Raw genomic sequence first — 25,938 nt, forward strand, 5'->3', positions numbered from 1 at the left:
ACTTAAAATGGCTCACAGTAAAGTTTATCGCTATTAAATCTGACACACAAACTTTGTGTAAAGACTCGACCAATAGCTGCTGTTGAAAAGATGCAAAAAATACAAAACAAACACACTATTACTTCACTTACCCGTAAAGAGGCGAGGTCGATGTTGCTCAGACTTGTTGTAGTGAAGTCTCTCGCCATTTTAATGAGCTCTTCTACCAATATCACAGTTTCTTAACTGATCATGGTTTGAGGAACAGTATGTCTGCCCATCTTCAGCTCCTCGATAGCGCATACACAAGTATCCTACTAAAGCGAAGGCTTCGCTCATGAATGTTAATAACATAACGGAACTCTCGCCCACTAGTTGGAACTGACTTGCTAATATCAGTAAATGGGCGTTCCTAACGGTTAAATCAGCCAATCATTGCACAGTACAAACTTTGCTGCTAAATTATTCATAAGCGTATGTTCCAAGAGAATCCCGTCGTTTCACTGGCGACGACAGTGTGACCTAATTAATATTAATGCACAGTCCCTTACTATAGTAGGATTTGTCGTTTCTCGGGACAAACACAGGAAACCCGGAACACGAGTGAAAAGTGAAAAGCTGCCCTTTCCTCTGCTTACAACAAACAAAGCCCCTCATCGTTGTACATTGGACAAGCTTCATTCACATTTTACTACAAAAATTCCATGACTTTTCCAGGACTTTCGAGTCAATTTTCATGACCTAATGTTTCATGTAATGTTTACGTATACGTTGTTAATCATACGAAAAACAATGAACGTTTAAATATATTACAGCATATTGCAAAACATGCAACAATCTCTTTTATTTCAATTAGTTTTTATATCTATGATTACACAGCACTAACTATGTGGGACCATGTTTTGGCCAAGAAAAGAAGTAAAAGCAACTGACCTCCATTCAGTATACAGATATTTGTGACTATTTTTAGATGATGTTAGTTTGTTAAACTAGTAATAGAAGGTAAAACTACTTCTATTGTATAGCCGCGATCACACTGCACTTTTCGTTCGTAGACTTCCATACAGCAGACCAAAAACGCAAACACATGTGCGACAAGTTTCGCTTTTCACTTGGTGAATTCTTACCTGCGAAATCACATCATGTGATAGTGTTAGACTAGAAGACAATTTAAAATAAGAAATTTAAAATATGGAGCAATTGCTCACTTTTATTACCGTCTAATCATATTGTTTCAATACCACCCCTTTTCACAGCACCGTGTGACAGAATTTCGCAGACACAAGCTCTGTGACCGCTATGGAGTCAATCCAGGGCCATATATACAACATAAAAAAAAAAAGTTTTGCAAAAAAAAAAAAAAAAAATTAATAATGCAAATCTGAAAAAAACTGCAAAAGAAAAATTTAGTTTTGAGAAATAAAAATTAATTTAGCAAACAAAAATAAAGAATTGCAAATAAAAATCAAGTAGTGCAAAAAAAACTATTTGCATTTTTTTTAAATACACATATATTTGCAAAATATGTTTTTCAGTGTTGCATTTACAAAACCTCTCAAGTCAATTGAAATACTCATTTCGATTTGCTTTTCAGTCAACCGTGAGTTTGCAATGCTGTTTACTTTTTGCACTTCAAATTTTTGTGCGTTTGTCTTTCTGGCCTTGATTTCACAAGGGGTATGGAGTCAATCTGGGGCCATATATACTTGCAAAATAATAAAAAAAAAAGTTTTGCAAACAAAAAAAAAAGTATTGTTCAAAAAATAAATAAATAAATGCAAATCACCAAAATCCCAGGGCAAAAATTAATATTTGAGAAATAATAATTAATCTTGGTAACAATAATAAAGAACTGCAAACGAAAAATTAGGTTTTGAGAAATAAAAAAAGAAATTTGCAAACAAAAAAACAAATCCAAATAAAAATCAAGCAGTAAAAAAAAATAAATAAATAAATATATATATATATATATATATATATATATATATATATATATATATATATATATATATATATATATATATATATATATATATATATATATATATATTTATTTATATAAAAAACAAAACAGCATTGCAAACTCACGGTTGACAAAAAAGCAAATCAAAATGAACATTGCAATTGACTACGGGTTTTGTAAAACTCAAATAATGACTAAATGTAAGTCTTTGAGAACGGGTTTCTCAAGCCAGGTGGTGCATTAGACCAGGGGCTCATCTCCTGTTTCCAAAATGCATCACAAACTGCTTGAGAAATTGTTCTTCTATTATAATTGGTGATGAAAATAAGATGTACTTGTTTGTACTAACTGTTTATTCATTTAAACATTAATTTTGAACTGTACTGTGCCTACATAAGCTCGAAACAACGACTTTATATTACCTTGATCCGACTATAGTCATAACTGAACTAAAGAGAAATGGAATTAGGACATGTGGAGTATGCATATATTAATAGCATTTTTGAAGTAAACACCGCAATCAAACTATTACCGTCATATAGGACTTTTCGTCTGTCAGTAAAAGGCCGCGCACACACAAACACATCTCGAAATGCAGAAGTTTTTTAACACTCTCACCAGTGCTTACTCATATATTGCGTCTAATACCGCAGTTTGAAACAGGGGCATGAATGAAATGTTCATGAGTGAAAATGCTGAACTGCAGTTAAGGCACCTAAAATTACAGGAAACTCTTACATGAAAGCATTTCACGTACACACCTTAGTTATATTATTGTCTATTAACTAGATTACAGATGTCCATGTAAACGTAGTCAGTAGTGTCTAGTAAGTGAAAGATCCAGAAGGGCATCCTGCTGATTTGATTCAGAAGGGCATTTTTTGTCAGACGGCTCACCGGTTTGACTTTCATTCACCGTCATTCATTTTAAAAAGCACAGGGTCCATCTTATTTTTATTTGTTTCACTCGAACGCATAAACATATACATATATATGTTTTTTTTTTTTTAATTGCAACTGTCTTAGTTTTTTTCACTGCTTGGTTTATTTGCAGTTTTTTTTTTTGTTAGCAAATTTCATTTTTATTTCTTAAAACTAAATTTTCCCTTTGTAGTTCTTTAATATTGTTAGCAAAATAAATGTTTATTTCTCGAAAATAAAAAATTTTCTTCGTGATTTTTGGAGACTTGCATTTATTTATTTATTTGTTTATTTATTTATTTATTTATTTACTTATTTATTTATTTATTGTTCAATACTTTATTTTTTGTTTGCAAAACTTTTATTTTGCATGTATATATGGCCTTAGATTGACTCCATAGACCGCAGCTTAAGTCGCTTTGGACAAAAACGTCTGCTAAATGACTAATGTAAATGTAATTTCCATGACTTTTCTAAAACCTTGTGGATTTATCTGTTTTTCCAAAACTTTTCCAGGTCTGGAAAATACCATGTCAAAATTCCATGACTTTTCCTGGTTTTCCATGACCGTATGAACCCTGATTAGAAGACAAAAAACTGGACCTTTATTAGTTTCATACATCATTCAAACATATCGTCAATGTGTCCTGAAATAAAAAGCATCCCCCACACTTTCTCACTCATATATTTATTTATTCAGTCGGTCTGATAACATTAGTTATATTACAAATAATTTATACGCTAATTCAAAACCCCAAAACTCTGTGAGTCAGACAAGCTGCTTGGATTTTTGAATATTTTGTTAAATAACAGCTCAGATATTTGTAAGTCACTCTCCCACACATCACTGTATGTATCTGAAGAGTAAAATGGCATACTAGACGTGAGTATACAAAACGAAATCACTCATTTTAGTGATCTGTCATTTCTTTAAACTAGATTAAGAGGGCAACATTGCATACAAATTCGGTAAAATGATCATAAATATCAATAAATGTCAACGATCAAACCGTTTGACAGCACTGAAATGCTGGGTATGAAAACAATCAAAACATAACATCCAAAACGACCTGGAAATAATTAAGTCGAATGACGAGTATCAAAAAAAATGTACACCTCCTCTTACCTGGCTACAAACAATATTAAAATGTGCTTATTAGATCTGACGAGTATTTATTTGCATAAATAGAACATAATATTCTTTAAAGCTCTGAGCTGCTGTGTCTTTACATTATTGTGCTATAACAACCAAAGACGTGAATGTCAAATAAAACCTTCGATGTTGAAGATGCAGATGCAGTGAATAAACTGTACATAGTATAATAACCTTAAAATTCAAGTAGGAAAACAATATCAGTAGCTCTTCATCGGTCAGAACGAAGTATGAAAACACTAAAGGCTGGAAGAAAGCGAGATAAACCATCATGTTTCTTTTTGAACCGTAACTAGATGAAATCATGCAGATAAAAAGGAGGGTAGGGAGAGGGGGATGAAATCGGCAAAGCTGGGCAATTGCTGTGAGGTGTTCTACCAGATATCGCTGGAAAGTTCTTGTCCAGACAGCGGTACGAAAGAGCTGTTCAAGTGAATCTCTTTCTTGCCTTTCCCAATGTTATTCTGCGTCAGTCTGCCATTCAGCAGTGTCATGGGCAAATTGCAGTACATGTGACGGCCATTGAGCGTCGCTATTGCGGTGGTGGGCAGCTCATATTCGTAGCTCCGGCAGAAATGGCGCATTTGCATGTGACTAGGCTCATTATAGTCTGGTATTTCAACCTGAGTAGGCGCTAGCGATGCAGAGGTCGCTGTCATGGCAACTGTAGATACCGCCTGCAGGTCACCAAACAACCCTTGCTCTCCTGAATCTAGAACTTGTCGACGAGACATGGTCTCTTTTTTCTTAGCTGGCATCTCGTAGCGGACCTGCTTCCAGAACTTGGATTTCAGCTGGTTGCTTTTGGGGCCCTGCCATTTGATGAGCGTCAGCACTCGGATGGTGTGTTTGAGGTCTTCTACCTCCTGGTAGTTGATAACGCTGCGCAGGTCCGGGCATTCGATCATGATCACCTTGATTTCACCAGTCACCAGCATGCTGTGCAGTCGCGGCTCGAACTGGAAGATGCTCCAACCACGGCGGGCCACGAACTCGGGGGTCAACACAATAATGAGACGCCTGCTCTGCTCCACGCTCCGGGCCAGGTCCTCGATATATGCTGGAAACAGACAGAAATGACAAATGACTACGGATGCCATGCGCAATGTCACACAGACACACACAGATATGGAATAAATGGGGTGATTCAGACAAAAAGCAACATAAATCATTTGTGTAAAACAGTGACATCTAATCTGAAATGACAAATAAATAGGTGAAGATTTAGCGCAACGTGTCAGTGCAGACCAAGAGGCAACCTCCCGCTCTCTTGCGCGTGAAGCCAATATGGAAGTAACTGAAACTGCAATTCATGGACTCTCCTTTGGGGGCTGCCTCCAGAAACTCCAGATGTTCACTGGTTGCAATGCTAAATTGGCCAGTTTTACAGCTGATAAAAATATGTTTACAGCCTGGTACAAAAGATGGTTTTGGTTCATATAGCTAATATTACTCTTCATGACAACTGTGAGGGGGTGATTTTTTTTATAACTTAACTCTTTTGTTTTTATTACATTATATTAAGTCTGCATAATTAAGGGCGGGGCCAGTTGAGTGACATCTAGGTCTCGCTGGTCACCGTCACGTCACCTCAGCTGATTCCAGCTGATTAGCTGCTGAACTCTGCATATACGTTGTATTTTTGTTTTGTTTTATGTAACTTTACTCAGTCAATTGCCTTTTGGAATTATTTCTTACAATTATCAGATGATATGGCATGCTGTGTGCACTTAATTGTGCTCACAAACCATTCAAATTGTCTCCATTTCCCAGGTGAGTGAATTACTTAAATACCATATCTATAAATGTATTTGTTTTACTTATAATGTATTATCATTCATAATTTTCTTTAGACCTGTAAAGCACTCCAGAAACTGACAGATTGATTAGCTGTAGGCAATAAAAAGGTCATCTGAAACGTTGTCATACAGTTTTATGCCTGTTTTTTTTAGATAGCCTTGCATTTACTAACATAGACTTTATTTGAAGTATTTGGAAGTAATTTGCGTTTTCCTCCTGTAGAAAATCGTCATTAGAATGTTTAGTGAATCAATGTTTTACAAAAGTTTTTTAAAAGTCTAAAAACTTTATTGATATATCAGGCAATGCAAGTTTATTTATATTGCACATTTCATACATATAGTGGCAATTCAAAAAGCTTTACATAAACAGGAATAAAAGAGACAAGTATAAGAAAAATAAAAACAAATAATAAAAATGATTTAAAAAAAACATAAAAACAAATAAATATGTGTTAAATCAGGTTATAAAAGAATGAAAAAAAGAGAAAAACATAGTGTGATCTGTCGGACGAAGCACAGCACTTATTTAGTAAAGGCTCTGCTAAACAGATGTGTTTTCAGTCTTTATTTGAATGTGCCTAATGTTGAAGCACATCTGATCACTTCTGGATGTTGATTCCAGCAGCGAAGGGCATAGTAGCTGAAAGCCGATTTATCCTACTTTGACTGAACTCTTGGAATTTCTATATTATATATTCCTAAAGATCTGAGTGATCTGTTAGGTTTGTATTCAGTGAGCATATCTGAAATGTATTGAAATAATACTTTAAAATCTATTCTGAATGTAACTAGGAGCCAGTGTTAAGACCTGAGAACAGGTGTGATGTGCTCTGATTTTGTGGTACTGGTCAGAATCCTGGCCGCAGCATTTTGGATGAGCTGCAACTGTCTGACTGTCTTTTTGGGAAGGCCTGTGAGGAGGCTGTTACAGTAATCTACCGCGCTGCTTATAAAAGCATGAACTAGTTTATCTAAGTCTTCACTGGAAACTAAGCATCTGATTATTGCAATGTTTTTGAGATGATAGTATGCTGATTAGTATCCGTGACATCACCCATAGGTTTCTGAAGAGCGCAAATGAAGGTAATGAAGTCGCGTGTCGCAGGTAATGAAGTATTAAGCATATCTCCCAAAGAAAAGCCAGTCTAAGCAAAATGCTAGCAGTTGTCTGTGGCTTCGCTCAAGCTCCCCCTCTTTGCCCTTGTTTGGTAACCCCGGTCGGTTGGATGACACGCAAACAAAATGGCGACGGTTGGCCACGCCTACTTTTAGCTTAATTTGCGTTCTTCAGAAACCTATGGGTGTCGTCACAGATACTACACCTCTTTTACAATCTATAATACAGACTCTTTTTTTTGGTCAAACATTTTGGTTAGTTGGTTAGTGTTAGTTCAACCAAACATTTTTATTTTGTTCTGAATTAAGCCCTGGTCAGATCACATGATTTTTATTGTCAGTTACAAAAGTCACTATATCAGCTTATGCGATTTTGTGTTGATAAAATCTTGACCTGTCATGAGTAACACATGCCAGACTCCACGTTTCTTCACAATTAGTCATTCCGTGACGTATGCAACAAGCTTTATTTCCTAAAACAGTCACAAGTGTTGCTATAACAATTTTTCTTCTCTCAATTTCAAACCTTATTTCAATCTCAATGAACACTGATGCTTGCTGACAACTTGGCTACATTTTTTAAGGGCATTCGTTACGACATAAATAGGATCAAACCTCATCCATTCATTCATTTTCTTTTCGGTTTAGTCCCTTTATTGATAAGGGGTTGCCACAACAGAATGAACCACCAACTTATTCAGCAAATGTTTAAAACAGCGGAAACACCTGTACACTCTTGCATTCACACACATATACTACAGCCAATTTAGCTAATTAAATTTACCTATAGCGCATGTCTTTAGACTGTGGGGGAAACCGGAGCACCCACGCTAACGCAGAGAGAACATGCAAACTCCACATTGAAATGCCAACTGACCCAACCAAGGCTAATTATTATTGTAATTAATATTATTATCAATAATAATAATAATAATAATAATAATAATAATAATAATAATAATAATAATAATAGTAATAGTAAAAAAGCAATATTGACAGGAGTAATAATTTCATTTGAAACTACATACAATAGGAGAGTAGTTGTTTAAAATTGCAAAAAAAATATTTAATAACATTAAATAATGCCGTTGTGATGAACAGAATAATTTTCTTTAAAAAAAATAACATGGAAAAAAAACGTTAAAAACTTTTGAGCGGTAGTGTATGTAATTATGTAATTATGTATATATATATATATATATATAAATTATGGTATATATATATATATATATATATATATATATATATATATATATATATATATATATATATATATATATGTACTGTATGTATGTTTGTATGCACAGTATCGCTCTGGTTACAAAAGTAACCCTCGTTCCCCGAGAAGGGGAATGGAAATGCTATAAGTTGATTTTAATCCACGAATGGGGATTTCGTTTCAGAGAGCCAATTGCCTGAAAGAGTATATATCGGCCTATGTAATGCCAAATGAGTGTACACACTCTGGACCGAGAGAATGCTCTCTTTCGCTCGAAATCGCTGGATCACAGCAGGAGGAACCCTCATCGACTCTCCCAGAGGGCTGTAATAGTCTCTGAAGCAAAAAGGATGGTGTTTCCTTGCTTTCTCTGTGCTTATTTGCGGAGCCAATTGGCAATAAGCTTCAGGTGCGCAAGCTTACGCTGCCAACTCATTTGGCATTTCATTGGCCCGTTATATATTCATTCAGACAATTGGCTTTCTGAAACGAAATCCCCATTCGTGGATTAAAATCCACTTACTGCATTGAAGTTCCCCATCCGAAGGGGAAGTATGTATAAATCATGTATAGTTGAAGTCAAAATTATTCCCCATTGAATTTTTTTAACTTTTTCAAATATTTCCCAAATGATGTTTAACAGCGCAAGGAAGTTTTTCACAGAATGTTTTTCTTCTAGAGAAAATCGTATTTGTTTTATTTCTGCACAAAAGCAGTTTTTATTTTTTTACAAACCATTTTAGGGTCAATATTATTAGCCCTCTTAAGCTATATATATATATATTTTTAATTGTCTACGGCAGTGGTTTTCAAATCTTTTTCACCAAGTACCACCTCAGAAAAAAAATGGTCTCTCCAAGTACCACCATAACGACCAGTATTAAAATACAGTAGCATAGTAGGCCTAATAAAGCAGCTACAGCACTGCACTGTTCAAAAAACGTGGCAGATTAATTTTTTTTGATAAAAATATTTATTATTGACAGCCACTATAAACATTAACACTGCAACACTGTGTTAAATAAATAAAAAGTCAGCGTTTGAATTAAAATGTGCTTTTAAGAGTTAATTAAAATGGCACTGTTTTAAAAAGTAAAAAAAAAAAACAAACAAAAAAACTGCTGTAATTAAATGTAAAGTATTATCATATAGTAGCCTATTCATCAAAACCTGGAAATGTTCCTTGGGATACATATAGGCTACAGTATGTGTCATCATATTCATGTATAAGCTTTTTGATATATATTTTTTTAAATATACAAATAAATTATATGAAACATATGACTTGAAATCTAAACATTACCTTGTATTTTAAAAATATATGAATTGGATTTACATACTTAAATTGAAAATTAGATCTGCTTATTGCACGTTAGAGGAGGCTTTGTGTGTCAGAAAAGCAAGACATTAATTTACCTGTCAACATTGGGATATAAAAATACTGGATACGCCTCAACAACCGTTACAAATATGGCAAGGAAAAAAGCTTCAAATGATTGAATACATAACAAACATTAGAAAATCGAAATAAATAAAAGGTTAAGCCTATTAAAATCAATTTACTGATGGGATCGGTGTTATTGTATACTTTAAAGGTTTAAAAATGTTCATTCTTTTTACTTTAATTATTCAGTGATTCCTTCGCGTACCACTAGAAGGAAGAGTGTACCACATTTTGAGAACCACTGGTCTACAGAATAAACCATTGTTATACAATGATTTGCCTAATTACCCTAACTTAACCCTGTGAAGCCTTTAAATTGCACTTTGAGCTGAATGCTAGTATCTTGAATAATATCTAGTGCTAAATATTATTAACAAATATTACATGCTATCATCATGGCAAATTATTCAAACTTTTATGTTTAGAAATGTTTTGAAAAACCTTTCCTCTGTTAAAAACAAAAGTGGGTACAAAATTATACAGGGGGCTAATAATTCAGGATAATTCTGACTGCATGTACAGTATATATGTCTCTGTATTGAGCTGTGAGTTTACTTGTTCCCCAGACAAAGGTGAAAGACCAAATTTCAAGAATCACAGTTTGCTACTTTGCCCTGGACATCAAATACTTCCAATTATCCCTTTCTTCGAGATTTGACCTTAGACTTCTCTCTGACAGAAAAAGACACAGAACAATACTGCAGAAGATAAAGAGCAACTTTGGCCATATCTGCAAGATATTAGGGGTTGACTATAAGCAATTACCTATAGTAACCATCCAGAACATCTTAGCAGATGGGAAGCAATGTGCTAAAAACAACTGCATGAATGACCTAGCAGTCACCCAGAACTGGTAATTGCATAGCAACACACAATGAATCATAACACCTTAGCAACCGCATACTGTCGCACCCCAGCAACTGTTTCACACACAAACCACACAACAAGCAGCTTAACAGGAGCACTGGGGTGATGAGTTGGGAAATGTGGTTCATTCATATTTAACCAAATCTAATATGGCTATTATTCATCCACACCTATATTTATTTGTTATATATATATATATATATATATATATATATATATATATATATATATATATATATATATATATATATATATATATATATATATATATATAATCAATTCAAACAAAAACCTAAGCTCACATTTTGTGTGGTCAGCATATACAGTTGAAGTCAGAATTATAAATCAAATCAATCAAATTATATTTAACAGAGCAAGGAAATTTTCACAGTATGTCTGAAAATATTTTTTCTTTAAGAGAAAGTCTTATTTGTTTTATTTAGAAACAGTTAGAATAGGAAAATGAAATAGAAAATAGGAAAAGAAAAGCAGTTTTGAATTTTTTAATCTCATTTTAGGGTCAATATTATTAGCCCCTTTAAGCTATATTTTTTTCGATAGTCTACAGAACAAACCATCATTATACAGTCATTTGCCTAATTACCCTTAACCTGCCTAGTTAACCTAATTAACCAAGTTAAGCCTTTAAATGTCACTTTAAGCTGTATAGAAGTGTCTTAAAAATTATCTTGTAAAATATTACTTACTCTCAGCATGGCAAAAATAAAATAAATTAATAATTTGTTTAATAAAATAAACAAAATTCAATGTAAAAAAAGATAACTGTGAAAAAATATTCTCTCTGTTAAACGACACTTTAAAAGCATTTAGTAGTATTTAAAATGTCTTAAATACTGTTTGTGTTTGTGTACACTGTAAAAATGCTGGGTTCCACAAAATTCCTCAAAACAAACAGATTAAGTTAAAACTTAATTTCCTTTATAAATTTAAGTGGATTGAATTTAATAATAATAATAATTCCTTACATTTATATAGCGCTTTTCTGGGCACTCCAACCATTAAAACCATTAGGTTGTCCCAAAAACATTTTAACTAAGTAGTTTGTTAGTGGCTGCTCGTTGGCGCAGTGGGTAGCACATTTGCCTCACAGCAAGAAGGTCAGTTGGTGTTTCTGTGCAGAGTTTGCATGTTCTCCCCGTGTTTGCTTGGGTTTTCTCCGGGTGCTCTGGTTTCCCCCACAAGTCCAAAGACATGCACTATAAGTTGGGTGGGGTAAATTGTTTGTAGTGAATGTGTGTGAATGAGCGTGTATGGATGTTTCCCGCTGATGGGTTACAACTGTAAGGACATCCACTGCGTAAAACATAGATACGTTGGCGGTTCATACTGCTGTGTCGACCGCAGATAAAGCCAAAAAGTAAATGAATGAATGAATGAGTTTGCTAGTGTATATACACACTCTCCGGCCACTTTATTAGGTACACTTGTCCAACTGCTTGTTAACCCAAATTTTTAATCATCCAATCACATGGCAGCTGCTCAATGCATTTAGACATGTAGACATGGTCAAGACGATCTGCTGCAGTTCAAACCGAGCATCAGAATGAGGAGGAAAGGTAATTTATGTGACTTTGAACGTGGCATGGTTGTTAGTGCCAGACTGGCTGGTCAGAGTATTTTAGAACCTGCTGATTCATCATGGATGTGCAACCAACAAATTTGCAGCAACTGCGTGATGCTATCATGTCAATATGGACCAAAATCTCTGAGAAATATTTCCAGTATCTTGTTGAATTTACGCCACGAAGGATTAAGGCAGTTCTGAAGGCAAAAGCGGGTCTAACAAGTAAGGTGAGCCTAATAAAGTGGCTGGTGAGTGTATATATGTGTGTGTGTAGATATATATATATATATATATATATATAGATAGATATATATATATATCACCAGATGAATTCTGCATCGGGAGGGTACCTCCATAAAATCTAATTCAACAATTCAACTGTTTATTGTCATGTGCACAAGGAAACACGTTTACCTGTACAATGAGATTCTTACTTTGCCGTCCACAGTAAAGTCATACACACAACATATACATCATACACGACATACACATAAATACACATATATACACAGAAGTGACTGAAGTATGATTATAAAATGTAAATATATAAATATCTGTGAAAGTAAACAATATATAAAACTGATTTGAGTAATGAAACAGATGTAAACAATGTACAGTGGTTCTTAAATTGTGCTTATTATGCAAAAAGTGCCTAGTGCAATTGGCTTATGTGCAAAAAATAGTGCAAACTGGGATGGAGAATGTAGTGTTGTACTGGGCAGAAAAAGAGACTTGTGGGTGAGTGGGGTCTTTCAGGATGGAGGCAGTTCTCTTGTGGACTCTGTGATGGTAGATAGTCTGCAGAGAATGCAGTAGGGACCTGGGGCCTCATGTACGAAGACTTGCGTGGAAATCTTACTAAAACATTGCGTACGCACAAAGCTGTAAATGTGCGTACGCAGAAAAAAATTCAGATGTATGAAACACTGCGTACGCCGAATCTCACGCATATTCTTTTGTACATCTGAATGAACGTGAAACTGAGCGCAACATGCACGAGCACAAAACTCCTCCCTGCCTCCTCCCCTGTATGAATATGCTAATGACTATGCTAATGGAAAAACCCAAAGAAAAAGCAATGGCAAAATCAAGCAAAAAGAGAAACTTTGAACAGAATGTGAATTGGAGGTGCTGCTTTCGGAGGTAGACCGGAGAAAAGCGGTGTTATTTGCAAGTTTGTTCTCCGGAATTAACAACAAAAGAAAAAAATAGAGTGGGGAGAGTTTAGCTGATACGGTTAACACAGTTGGGTCTGAACATCGCACTGAGTGCATTTAAAAAAGAAATAGTGTGGTTTATATCTGTAAACTGTTGCAGTACCTTTAGCAGTCTCAGTGGTGCACCTCATAAGAAGCATGTGATCAAATACTAACACGTTCGAGCATGAACCCGGCTCGAATCCAGCGTCTGACGAACTCTTTCTTCTTTTTTTCCCCGCTACATATCAGATTTTGCCAACTATTTATCACGAGAAAGACAAGTAGGAATCATCAATAAGTTTGTGCATCATATTTTATTTGCACATTTATTGAATGGAAATGTTTCTGATTCACGCATGCAAATTCATCTTCAGATAGTGTCTTTATAGCAATGTGCGTGCAGTAGATCGCTCAGATTACATTGGGAAAACAGGCGACCGCTGCAAATTGTGCTTTAATGTTTAGCTGGTCAACTGTATGGTATGGAAATCTTACATACCTACTATATGAACCTGTCTCATACAGCTGCCATTGCAAGGATCAGACACTTTGTAGAGAGCAATTTAACACAACTGCCTCTAGGAGTCGCCAATGGAAATAAAACAGACACGCACAAAAAATGTGCGTACGCCTGCCAGAAAGCTGCCGTGAACCTGCGCACATTCCCACGTTCAGTTCATTGTTAGTAAATCCAAACGTGAGCGATTCTGAGCGTGAAACTTGGCGTACGCAAAGTTTTTGTGCGTACGCAGCGTTGATACATGAGGCCCCTGATGATCTTCTCTGCAGTCCTCACCACTCTCTGCAGACGTTTGTGGTCCTTTACAGTAGCGTTGCCATACCATACAGTAATGCAGTTGGTCAGGATGCTCTCAACCACACAGCTGTAAAAGTTGCTGAGGATCTTAGATGACAGACCGAGTTTCCTTAGCTTCCTTAAGAAGTACAGCCGCTGTTGTGCTTTCTTGACCAGCTGGGTGGTGTTCATTGTCCAGGGGAGGTCCTCACTGATGTGGACCCCTAGGTATTTAAAAATGCTCACTCTTTCCACTTCAAGTTCGCGGATAAACAGTGGATGATGAGTTCTCCTTTCACAATAAACAATCTATACAATTTTTGTGGTCCTTGACACATTGTCGTTGCTGTCTGTGCTACATGCAGTGCGTTTCTGTATTTGCAAGTGTTGTGAGTATTTTTATGCATAACCCTATAGTCTATATAAATACAATCAAGAAAAAGATACAATCCGCTTGTTAAGTGATGACGTGTTTGTGACGTATGTATACTGTTTCCGGGTCCAAGCCGCCATTCATTTGAGTGGAGAAATCATTCGTTTATGATCGAGTTATATTCCTATCACACATTAAAGTTAATTTTACATAAAGTCATAGTGTACATAACAATCTCTGGGCTTGCTGCGTAACAAATACCAAAATTTTAACAATTTATAAAACAATGAATGACTTTCTGGCCATTGGATATTAGGCATGTACATATATATTGCGATCGTGACTTTCGAAAGTATTAAATCGCTTTGTAAACATTTATTATTACCATTTCATGAGTCTCCTCATTCAGTTGTATAGAGCGCTTGGACCCGGAAGCCGCTCCGCGTGACGTCACACTTAACAAGCGGATTGAAATAAAGTGTTTTATCATTTCTCAAATCTTACAGTATCCAAGTACTGAATGATAAAAAATAAATATAATTCACTAAAATCAATCTAAAGTTAAGGTCACAATTAGTACAATTTCCTATACCTTAAGAAAGAACCAAAGAACTTTATAGAAGTGCAAAGTGTCAGGCGTAAGGAAATGATGCATAAATGACCCCTTATGTACTATTTATCATATGACATTTCCATTAAAACGAATCTTAAAAATTCTATACGGTAACCATTTTAAATACCATATTGATGAATATATTTGAATACATTACTACAACTCAGCATATATTTTTGTTTCTCAAATAATGACTCCAGATGTTGAGGAAACAGGGGTGATACTGAAGTGAAAGCCTGCGCTTTAGAACATGCACATGAGCTCTCTCTCTCTCTCTATATATATATATATATGTGCCGCATTGCTGTGTCTCTGTTTCTTTCCTCATATTCCCGATTCTCTCAGCGCAGGAAAACATCTGTCACGCCTGCAGTGTCACAATCTGCTCTGAAGGGATGTGAGTGCTGTTCATGACCGATGTCTGCAGGGAAATTCACATAACACTGCTCAAGACAACCTAACTCGCAAACAAACTGTAAAAATGTGTCATTTTAAAGGTAAAAATGTAAAACTGCTACAAATAAAAATACAAGTAAAAATGTGTAATCTGGTTAACACTATAAGCTTCCTTACTATAAATGCTTAATAACTGAAAATTGATTTCCCTGTATTATACCAGAATAGTTTTTTTTCTTATTATTTTTTATATTTACATAAATTTTAACCCATTGATAGCTTACTGGAATTATAGTTAGCATTGTCTGAAGCCTTTGTATATTTTTCCTATTCAGAGTGAGTGTGTTTGAATGAAGCCCCTAAAGTTATGTGCAAAAAATGAAAAATAAATATTTGTGTGTGCACATAATAAACATGTCATGCGTACGCAATATGTATGTCGTGCACATGCGACACATAAGTCACACGATCGTATGTCGTTCGCACAAGATGTGTTTATACAAATCTGATTGGCTAACAGCCATGAGATATTGTGCAATATCTGCTTTCGTACAGCCTTTTACCCTTGCATATTACTCCACCCATATAGAGTGACAGTAGATCAATACTTCAGTGTCACGTATATACCATTGTCGCTGAAATGTAATAATACTACTTTATAATACTTCATTACAGTACTTAAATATTTTTTGCGGGTAGGCTATTTTTACTTACTGACAACTTTCACTTTTACACGACTATGTTTCTTCAATAGCTTCTACACTTTTACTCAGATACATTTTACACTGACGAGTCTTCGCTGAGGCCAGCTTCCTGCCTCCACTGCTGAGACTGCAGCTCTGCACAAGACTTTTGGCCAGCGGAGAAATTAAAATGGTCGTGCCGAACTGAGTCTGGTTCTCTCAAGGTTTTTTTTTCTTCACTCTCCTATTGGTGAAGTTTTTTTTCCCTCTCCACTGTCGCCACTGGCTTGCATGGTTCAGGATCTGAAAAGCTACTCATCGATGAATTTGCTCTTTAATGTTTGGACTCTCAGTAATGATTTCAAACCACAATGAACTGAGCTAAACTGAACTGAACTTAAACACTAAAAACTGAACTACCCTGATCCAGTTACTATGACCATTTATGTGAAGCTGCTTTGACACAATCTACATTGTAAAAGCGCTATACAAATAAAGCTGAATTGAATTACAAAATTAAGCCAAACGAACAAAGACTGCAAGTCAGTTAGACGAGGTCAGCTGCAGTTTGTTCACAGACGTGCAATCAACTGCTCACATAACCGCAGGTTCATTTAATTTTCCAATCAAGCCCATGCATTTCATACTAGCAAGTGATTGATTATACACAGTATGCGAAATACATGGGGTTTGGGGGGTCTAAATCCCCTAATCAACGCTTGATGCCTCCAAAGAACATAAAAACAAGATGTATGAGGAGGTCTGTCCTTTAAATAGTTAAGAAATAGTTTGCTCTGATCTGTTTCTTAAATAATATTAATAAACCAGAGTTGGGTGTAAAGCGGTCCACAGTAAAGCCTGGTTTATACTTCTGCGTCAAGTGATCGGCGTGACCCACGGCGCATGCAACGCACATAGCTGTGCATTCATACTTCTGCGCACTGTTTCTGTTGCTCTGCAATAACACTTCTGAAACGCTAGCTGGCAGTGAGGTGCTTATGTTCTTCAGTGTCGAGTTTCTTTGCTGGTCTTTTGTTTTTTCTGAACGCTTCCTTAATGTACAAGTGGTTTAAACTCGCTCATTTTGAGGCAGGAACCTGCGGGCGTGCAACAACTTTAATCACAAGGTAAACACAAAACAAAACTTTTTATCTGGAGCTCCTTCACAGGACTCCACACTTGTAAACACTCGCTTCAACGGACTTGCACGGCTCTTAGTTCCGCCCACACTCGTCAGCTCTACCAAGCCAACCAATCACAAAGCTTGCGCTATATGCATCATTGCAACTTGTAGTTACATTTTTTGAGAGGTGCACATGAGCGAGGCTGACGGCCACGGCGAGAGCTATGCATCCACGCGTAGGCTGCGCCGTAGCCTACGCTTGCGCTTGACGCAGATGTATAAATCAGCCATAACGCGTTACTGTATTTTTAGAGAATGCAGTAAAGCAACAAATTACATTTTAAATGTGTGTAATTTGATTACAGTTCCAAAAGTCAATGCAATTGTGTTTCTTACGTTACAAATATAGTTTTTAGAAGGAAAAAAGGCTTCTTTTAAATCACGTTTTCCACCGCAACGTCAGTTAATGAGCATGCCTTTTTTTAATTGTTAAATATTGCGAGTTGAAATAGCTGTTGATGTGACTGGTGGCTCCTTTATGTGGAAATACAGACATTACTTTGATTTCATTAAGCATAAAAACAAAAGTATTACTGTGAACTGCAGTCTCTAAAGACCAGCATCTTGTTCAAGCACTTGAATAGAAAGTATTCTACGACAATACTCATCACCAAGAAGTGCCCTAAACTCAGCCTAAACTGCAGGATCCGGAGTGAAGGTATCTTCTAAATGTGAAGATAAGTGTAGCTGTAGCTCACACACACATCGATCATATTGCGCATGCTTGAATTTCCCAGGCACACCTAGTTGAAAACCGCGAGTCATGTAACAAGAACTGACCGATCAGCTTCATACTTTGTATGGAATATACACATTTCGGTAGACTAATTACTTCAGACAAACACTGAACACCCAAACACAGCAATGCTTTTGCATACTATGGATGACAGTGGTTACAGGTATCCAGTTTTCTTCTAAATGTCTTCTTTTGTGTTAAAAAAATAAAAGACAAACCGGTTTGGAACAAGTAAATGATGAAAGTGCTGCTGTGATCAACCCATTGTAATGTTTTTTTCAGTGAATATTAAATTACAGAAAGAGCTGCAGTTTATGTTGTATTTTTAAAAGGTGTATTTTATAAGTAACTTCAAAGTAAAGTAATTAGTAATCTGATTACTTTTTACATGAAGTAAACAGTAATGTAATCAGATTACAATTTCCCAGTAGTAGTCAGTAATTTAAAATATATATTTTTTAAAACAACTTACCCAACACTTTTAATAATAAAATTATAGATCATTTAAATATAAATTTGACCACCCAGATGAACTGAACACCCCTGGCCATATTTGCAAGAATTATACTTACAAGAATTTGTTTTGCATTGTAAAAAAAAATTTAATGATAAAATAACAACATGTTTTTATGCAGTTTTAATCTACTTTAATAAGGTAAACAGGTTTATTGATTCAGATGACTAGAAAAAATGCATTTAAATTCAACTAAAACGTTAAAGGTGCAGTAGGTGATCTACCAGGATTCTAGCATTAGCATAATAGCTTAGAAATGTTATGAGCCTCCCCTGCCGTTTAAAGCTACGCCTCCTTAAGTCATGAACTTGTGAACGCGTACACATTCTCACACATGACTCGTGAACGTATCACAGGCTGTCACTTTGAAAATGAACAAATGTGTGAATATAAATCCAACTTCACCTCAGTAAAGCTGGTTAGGCGGAAGAACACATTTACTTATGTTTTCTAAACTAAACTAAATAAAAATTAGATAAAAAAGCAGAGCTACTAACAGAAATATCCTGTCACTTTTTACATTACACGTGTTTACGTTACCAAGATAACGAGTGACTTTACATTTTCAATTGTGCTTGCTGATCCTCGTACATTGCTTGTTTTCATCTCACCTTTTCACTTTAACAACTAAACGAATGCTCAGGTCTGTTTAACCAACTATATTATTGATGCAGTAAAAGGTACTCCATGAACTTGAAAATAGCCAGACTTTTGCCGGACATTTTCAGTGGCTGAATAACACTACCGTGCATATAAACACATTCATAAACAAGAACACAGTCTACATCAGCTTTGTGTGGCTAAATTAGTTATAAAGCATAACTGTCGAAAAAAAAATACTTAAGCCGTTGTGTCACCCTTCAGATCATTGTTTTGAACTGCATAACGTCATTTCCCTCCAGCGTGCAAAAGTAATTCAGATATTGATTTGGGGTTTAGAAATGTTTTAATTCTGCCTTTATGGTCTTTGATTTCATCCATACAAGGCCACGTTGGTCTTTTAGAAAGAAGTTCAGGTTGATGCAGAGTTTGCGAATGACGTCTCTCTGTCAGCTGTAGATGCGTGCTTTACATGTGCGCGCGAGTGACATATCTGTCTGCTTGAAGAGGCTGCGCAGAAATTCAAATTTAAATTTGTTGACAGACAGTTTGAGATATGTCGTAATTGAATTATTTGTCGGCCCGACAATTTTTAATTGGATGAATTTTTTTTATTTTATGTCTTATCCAGAATATAAAAATACATATAAACACAATTAGATGATTTACTTCAGTCATCACTATTGGAATGTGAAGAGACTTTCAACCAGCACAACAACAAAATGTTTCTGAAGACAATCACCTACTGCACCTTTAAAGCAGCAAAATGTGTATTTGTAAAATGTGCAACACATCGACAACTAAAATATACACCTTACTCCAGTTACTCAAGAGAATTGGCTTTTTAAATAGGTTTGATTTCCGATGACCAGAAAGTGCAGAAAAGCAATTTATAAAAGTATATCAAGTGTATTTCAGTATTGTTGCTCAACTATTGAGTTTGGACTCATCTTAAGCCCCGGTCAGATCACACAATTTATATTGTCGGTTACAAAAGTCACTATGTGAGATCATGCAATTTTTTCTTGATAAAATCTTGACTTGTCGTGGGTAGCAAATGTGCCAGACTACACTTTCCTTCATGAACAGTTATCGCGTGACATCTACAACGAGTGTTATTTCCCAAAGCAGTCACATTGCTATAACAATATTTTTCTTATCTCATTTTCAATTTTTTTTTGTTTTTTTTTTAAATCGTATTCTAATCTCAATAAACACTGATGCTTGCAGACAACTAATAACTAGGCTACATTATTTAAGGGCACTCATTAGGATAGGATCAAATTTATAATTCCTTTTTACAGGGGCATAACCACGGTGTGCCGGTGCCTAATATATATATATATATATATATATATATATATATATATATATATATATATATATATATATATATATATATATATATATATATATATATATATATATATATATATATATATATATACATATATATATATATATATAAACATATATTTATATATATATATATATATATATATATATACATATATATATATATATATATACATATATATATATATATATATATATATATATACATATATATATATATATATATATATATATTTATATTTATATATATATATATATATATATATATATATATATATATATATATATATATATATATATATATATATATATATATATATATATATATATATACATACATACAGTTGATGTCAGAATTATTAGCCCCCTAAATTATTAGCGCCCGTTTATTTTTTCCCCCAATTTCTGGTAAATGGAGAGAAGATTGTTTCAGCACATTTTTAAGCATAATAGTCTAAAAACTTATTTCTAATAACTGATTTATTTTATCTTTGCCATGATGACAGTCAATATTTTACTATATATTTTTCAAGACACTTCTATATAGCTTAAAGAGACATTTAAAGGCTTAACTAGGTTAATTAGGTTAACTAACTAATTACCCAGGTTAGGGTAATTAGGCAAGTTATTCAATATCAATGGTTTGTTCTGTAGACTGTTGAAAAAAAATTGCTTATAGGGGCTAATAATTTTGTCCCAAAAATGGTTTTAAAAAAATTAAAAACTGCTTTTATTCTTGCCAAAATAAAACAAATAAGACTTTCTCCAGAAGAAAAAAATATTATCAGACACACTGTGAAAATTTCCTTTCTCTGTTAAAAATCATTTGGGAAATATTTAAAAAAGAAAAAAAAATCTAAAGGGGGCTAATAATTCTGACTTCAACTATATATATATATATATATATATATATATATATATATATATATATATATATATATATATATATATATGTGCTTATGGCCTATTCCACGCTCAAGCACGTGCAAAAATATCGCATAGTAAATATCATAGTAATGATTATGAGTGTGTTGGGGGACATTTACTTCTATTGATGGATCTTATCCACCCGTGACCTACCCATAAGTAAGCCATAAATATGCATGCAGCCTATTATTTGATTACCTGACAAGTGCATTAACAGCAGCACCCACTGATATAACTGAGAAATGATGAGCTCCAATTGCACAGTGTCATCCATGTGACGGAACTCGTCGTGAAGATGGTAGCTAAATTAAACATGCTAGACTTGCTGTACATGCTCCTACTTGGTGTAGTGAGGCGTCGCAGACATGGTATCGGTTGTCCTGAACTATGGCACATTACACGAGAAGAAACAATTGAATCTTGTATCACGACGCCCATGTGTCATTTACAAATCGTGCAACCGTCCTATACGTCAAGGAAATTGTGCCTAATTCGTGTAATCTTACCGGGGCTTAAGTCGTGAGATCTGACCAGGGCTTTAGTAACAAAACTTGAAGTGCTCAGGGGCTTTTTATTTTAATTTTTTCTGTTCTGAAACCGCGGCAGATGAGATCATTAATGCTTTAAAAAAACTCTCTGCATCTTAAATAAGCAACTGGCAAGATCTGTAAGAAGCAATGCAGAGATATCTTTGGTTTTTAATATGCCCACACATGCTTTACATTGCTGAATAGAGCAGACGCTGCACTGCTGGGTATCTTGAAATGCTTTTAAATAATGCATAAAATACTCAGAAATTCATGCAGACCATTCAAATTAAGCAGCAGCCATGAAAAGAACATGCTATAATGTTAATGTATTGCACATCTCTCTGGAATATTTCTAGATTCTTCTTGGTCATTCTGTGGTTGCATGTTTGAACAATGTGTTTCATCTAATCCAGAGGTAGGGCAAGGCAGTGGCGCAGTAGGTACCCAGGTAGGAGGCGACGTTCTCGCAACCTTGCGCAACATTCCCTGAAAGTTTCCTAAAGGTAATGAAAGTCCAGAACCTTTACAGAACATTAGGGATGTTCTTAAAACGTTCTCTTTTAGTCATAAAATAACGTTCCCAGTATGACTTTAGGAGGACGTTCAGTTTTGGTCATTCTATGGTCACAAAATAACGTTACAAAGAGAACCTTTCTAACATTAATAGAACGTTTCCAGATGTTCCTCCTTTAGTCAATTAATAACGTTTCCAATATGACTTGAGGAGGACGTTCTGTTTTGGTCATTGGTCACATAATAACGTTACAAAGAGCACTCCCACAGCAAGAAAATGAATGAATGAATGAATAATCCAGAGGTTTCTTACATCGCTGTTAAATCTAAAAAAGAGCTATCTAAATAATTTAAACTCGACTAAGAATTCTTGTACACTTGAAAAATTTTGCTTATTACAAAAAGTAGAGCTTAAAAATTACTGTTCTGGTAATAGCAAGACATCTGGACATCTCACACATGACAGTTTTTGTTTTTTTTTTATAAAATGTGGTGCCCACAGCTAAAATAAGTTCTTGTAAAAATGCTTATAGATCTTGCATTTTTTCTTCTGTCCCGAATCACGAATTTTTAACCACAAAACAATCCACATATAGAAACTTTGAACTTTTTTAAACCATTTCCAATGTCACTGTATACTAACACACATACGCCCATCCCCGATTTCTTCCAAAAATTCTCAAAACCAAGAGATTCGATTAAATCGCGATCCAAAGAAATTCAAAAACAAATGAGAAAGAAAATAATTGAAATCTACCAGTCTGGAAAAGGTTATATAGTTTATAAAGGCTATCTTATTTGCTTTTTAAATTTCTTTAGACCTCAGCATGATGTCTAGCTTTTGAGGATTTTTTGGTCTACTTCACTTTGTCAGACAGGTCCCATTTAAGTAATGTCTTAAAAGCAAACACTTTTTCACACAGCGCTATGTAGTTTTGGATTAAGTTTTCTCTTAATATCTTCATTTAAAAACTGCATGATGCATTTAATTGGGATATCTTTGACTATTATTTAAATTAGTTTGATGATCTGAGACATTCAAGTGTGACACATGCACAGAGTAAGAACAAAAAGAATAAGAAATCAGTAAGGGGGACAATAAATTTTCAAGTCCCTGTATACTTTATACACACTCACTGACTGCTTTATTAAGTACACTTTATTAGTACCAGATTGGACCCCCTTTTGACTTCAGAATCCTGAAGACATGATAGCATCACGCAGTTGCTGCAGGATGTGAATCTCCCGTCCCACCACATCCCAAAGGCGCTCTATTGGATTGAGATCTGGTGACTGTGGAGGCCATTTGAGTACAGTGAACTGTCAGTGAATGCTGTACAGCGAATTGTCATGTTCAAGAAACCAGTCTGAGATGATTCACGCTTTATGAGATGGCACATTCTACTTCTGGAGGTAGCCCCCAGAAGATGGTATGATGTCTGTAAACCCTAGAGATGGTTGTGCATGAAAATCCCAGTAGATCAGCAGTTTCTGAAATACTCAGATCAGCCCGTCTGGCATCAACAACCATGCCACGTTTCTTAAATGACCCTTCTTCCCCATTCTGATGCTCGGTTTGAACTGCAGCAGATCATCTTGACCATGTCTACATGCCTAAATGCATTGAGTTGCTGCCATGTGATTGGCTGATCAGAAATTTGCGTTAATGAGCAGTTGAACAGGGCAGTTGCACTTAATAAAGTGGCCGGTGAGTGTATATTTACGTCTCCATGTCCATTGGAATTAAAAATATGTAAATTTAGATATATTAACTATAATTTTTTTTAATATATTTGCTTATATATGACCATCTATCGGATTTCTAAATGTCTTCTGTATAAATGGCTCCCAAATGTGTTTCCATTTTACTGTGCTTTTTTTTACTTTGTTTTCCAATGTTAATGCATGATGGATGGACATTTTTAATCTCTATATTGGTGTCTTTTTGCCATAACTTGCATGACACCACATTCTAAAAACGCAGTTGAGCTGAAAGAAAAACACATTTCTAGATCTCGCATTTCCCCTGCTGTCTGCAGTCTGGCAGGTTTAACAGCCGTATCGTGTTTTGTGTGAATGGCCCTTTACAAATCATCACCACTGAGCACTCAAAACAATGAAATGAAAAGATGTGAACTGGCAGGAAGATGCTCTTACTGCTGCTGGGTATGAGGTCGCGATGCGGAATGAAGAGTTTATATCCATAGTGTTTCTCCAGAACGTCAGGTAAAATCTCCAGAGCAAACTGCTCCTCCTCGCTCATCTCCTGCTCCACTGAATCCAAATCCACTTTGGTATAAGAGAGGTAGGCGTCATATTCCTTGTTGCCTGAAAGAAAAAGATAAGTTGCACATATTATCAACTTTTATTGATTAAAAATACTTTTAGTCAACTTATATTATTACATAAATTGTGTTACTCCATAAGCCAAAAGTTACATTGAAGGAAAAATATGTTAAATTTATTATTTAATTGATTAATTTTATTAAGTGATAATTCAAAATTTTTCTTCATGTACTTAATACTTTTTTTTCTTTGTCGACCAGAATAAAACAAAAAACAAAAAAAAATTATTAAAAAAAAAAAATATATATAAAAATTATTATAAAAAATATATAAAAAAATATTATAAAAAATTATATATATATATATATATATATATATATATATATATATATATATATATATATATATATATATATATATATATATATATATATATATATATATATATATATGTAAATAAGTAAAAAAATAAATAATATAAATGCACATATAAGTAAACAAACAAACAAACAAACAAACAAATAGTTAAATAAGGAAATAAATAAATAATAAAAATACATACATGAGTAAATAAATAAATATATAAAAATACATAAATGAACAAACAATAAAATAAATATATAAATAAAAAATAAATACATAAACAAAAACATAAACAAACAAACAAACAAACAAACAAACAAATGAATAATAAATAAATAAATAAATAAATAAATAAATAAATAAATAAATAAATAAATAAATAAATAAATAAAATACACATTGTAATTCCTAATTGTTTACTCACAATAAGCGAATAAATTATTATAACTATCATTATTATTTTTTGTTGTATTCTTCTTCATTTATGTTCTGCTGAGGAACAAAAACAATGTTATCACCATTTTGGACTGAAGGTAAGTAAATTAAAAACTCATTTTCATTATGGTTTAAACTATATTTACAAACAAACCATGTGTCAATTAGACTACACCACTAAATGAAAATTATTCAAATAATAATGATTATAATGCAATCGAAATTATTTTTATTGCACATATTTTAGTTTTTTGCTTTGCTTGATTTTTATTTGTATTTTTTTTAGTTAGCAAATTTCATTTTTATTTCTCAAAGATTAATTTTCCCTTTGTAGTTGTTTATTTTTGTTAGCACAATACATTTTTTTTATTTCTCATTTATTTTCT

The 25,938-nt window shown here is 34.3% G+C and overlaps 2 protein-coding genes and 1 long non-coding RNA gene across 11 annotated transcripts in view; 1 reads left to right on the forward strand and 2 right to left on the reverse strand.

Moving 5' to 3' along the window:
* Positions 1–284, reverse strand: part of si:zfos-2326c3.2 — a 121,095-nt gene extending 120,811 nt beyond the window's left edge. For all 7 annotated transcript variants that reach the window (XR_015507034.1, XR_015507035.1, XR_015507037.1 and 4 more), the window contains exon 1: positions 132–284. Coding sequence is in view for 4 of the 7 variants with exons in the window: in XM_087281046.1 (XP_087137172.1) it covers positions 132–188 (57 nt within the window). In the remaining 3 variants the exon portion in view is untranslated. The remainder of the gene's footprint in view (positions 1–131) is intronic.
* Positions 1–25,938, forward strand: part of LOC147840770 (uncharacterized) — an 821,899-nt gene that overhangs the window by 115,178 nt on the left and 680,783 nt on the right. The gene's annotated exons all lie outside the window — the stretch shown is intronic.
* il1rapl2 (interleukin 1 receptor accessory protein-like 2) overlaps positions 3,536–25,938 on the reverse strand; it is a 596,834-nt gene continuing 574,431 nt past the window's right edge. The window contains exons 10-11 of one of the 3 annotated variants that reach the window (XM_087279997.1): positions 24,626–24,796; positions 3,536–5,076 (exon numbers count right to left, since the gene is read on the reverse strand). In XM_087279997.1, coding sequence (XP_087136123.1) covers positions 4,391–5,076; positions 24,626–24,796 — 857 coding nt within the window. In that variant the 3' untranslated portion in view covers positions 3,536–4,390. 3 annotated transcript variants of the gene reach the window in all.

Source organism: Danio rerio, chromosome 14 (assembly GCF_052040795.2).
Source record: "Danio rerio strain M-AB ecotype USA chromosome 14, GRCz13ab, whole genome shotgun sequence".
Lineage (NCBI taxonomy): Eukaryota > Metazoa > Chordata > Actinopteri > Cypriniformes > Danionidae > Danio > Danio rerio.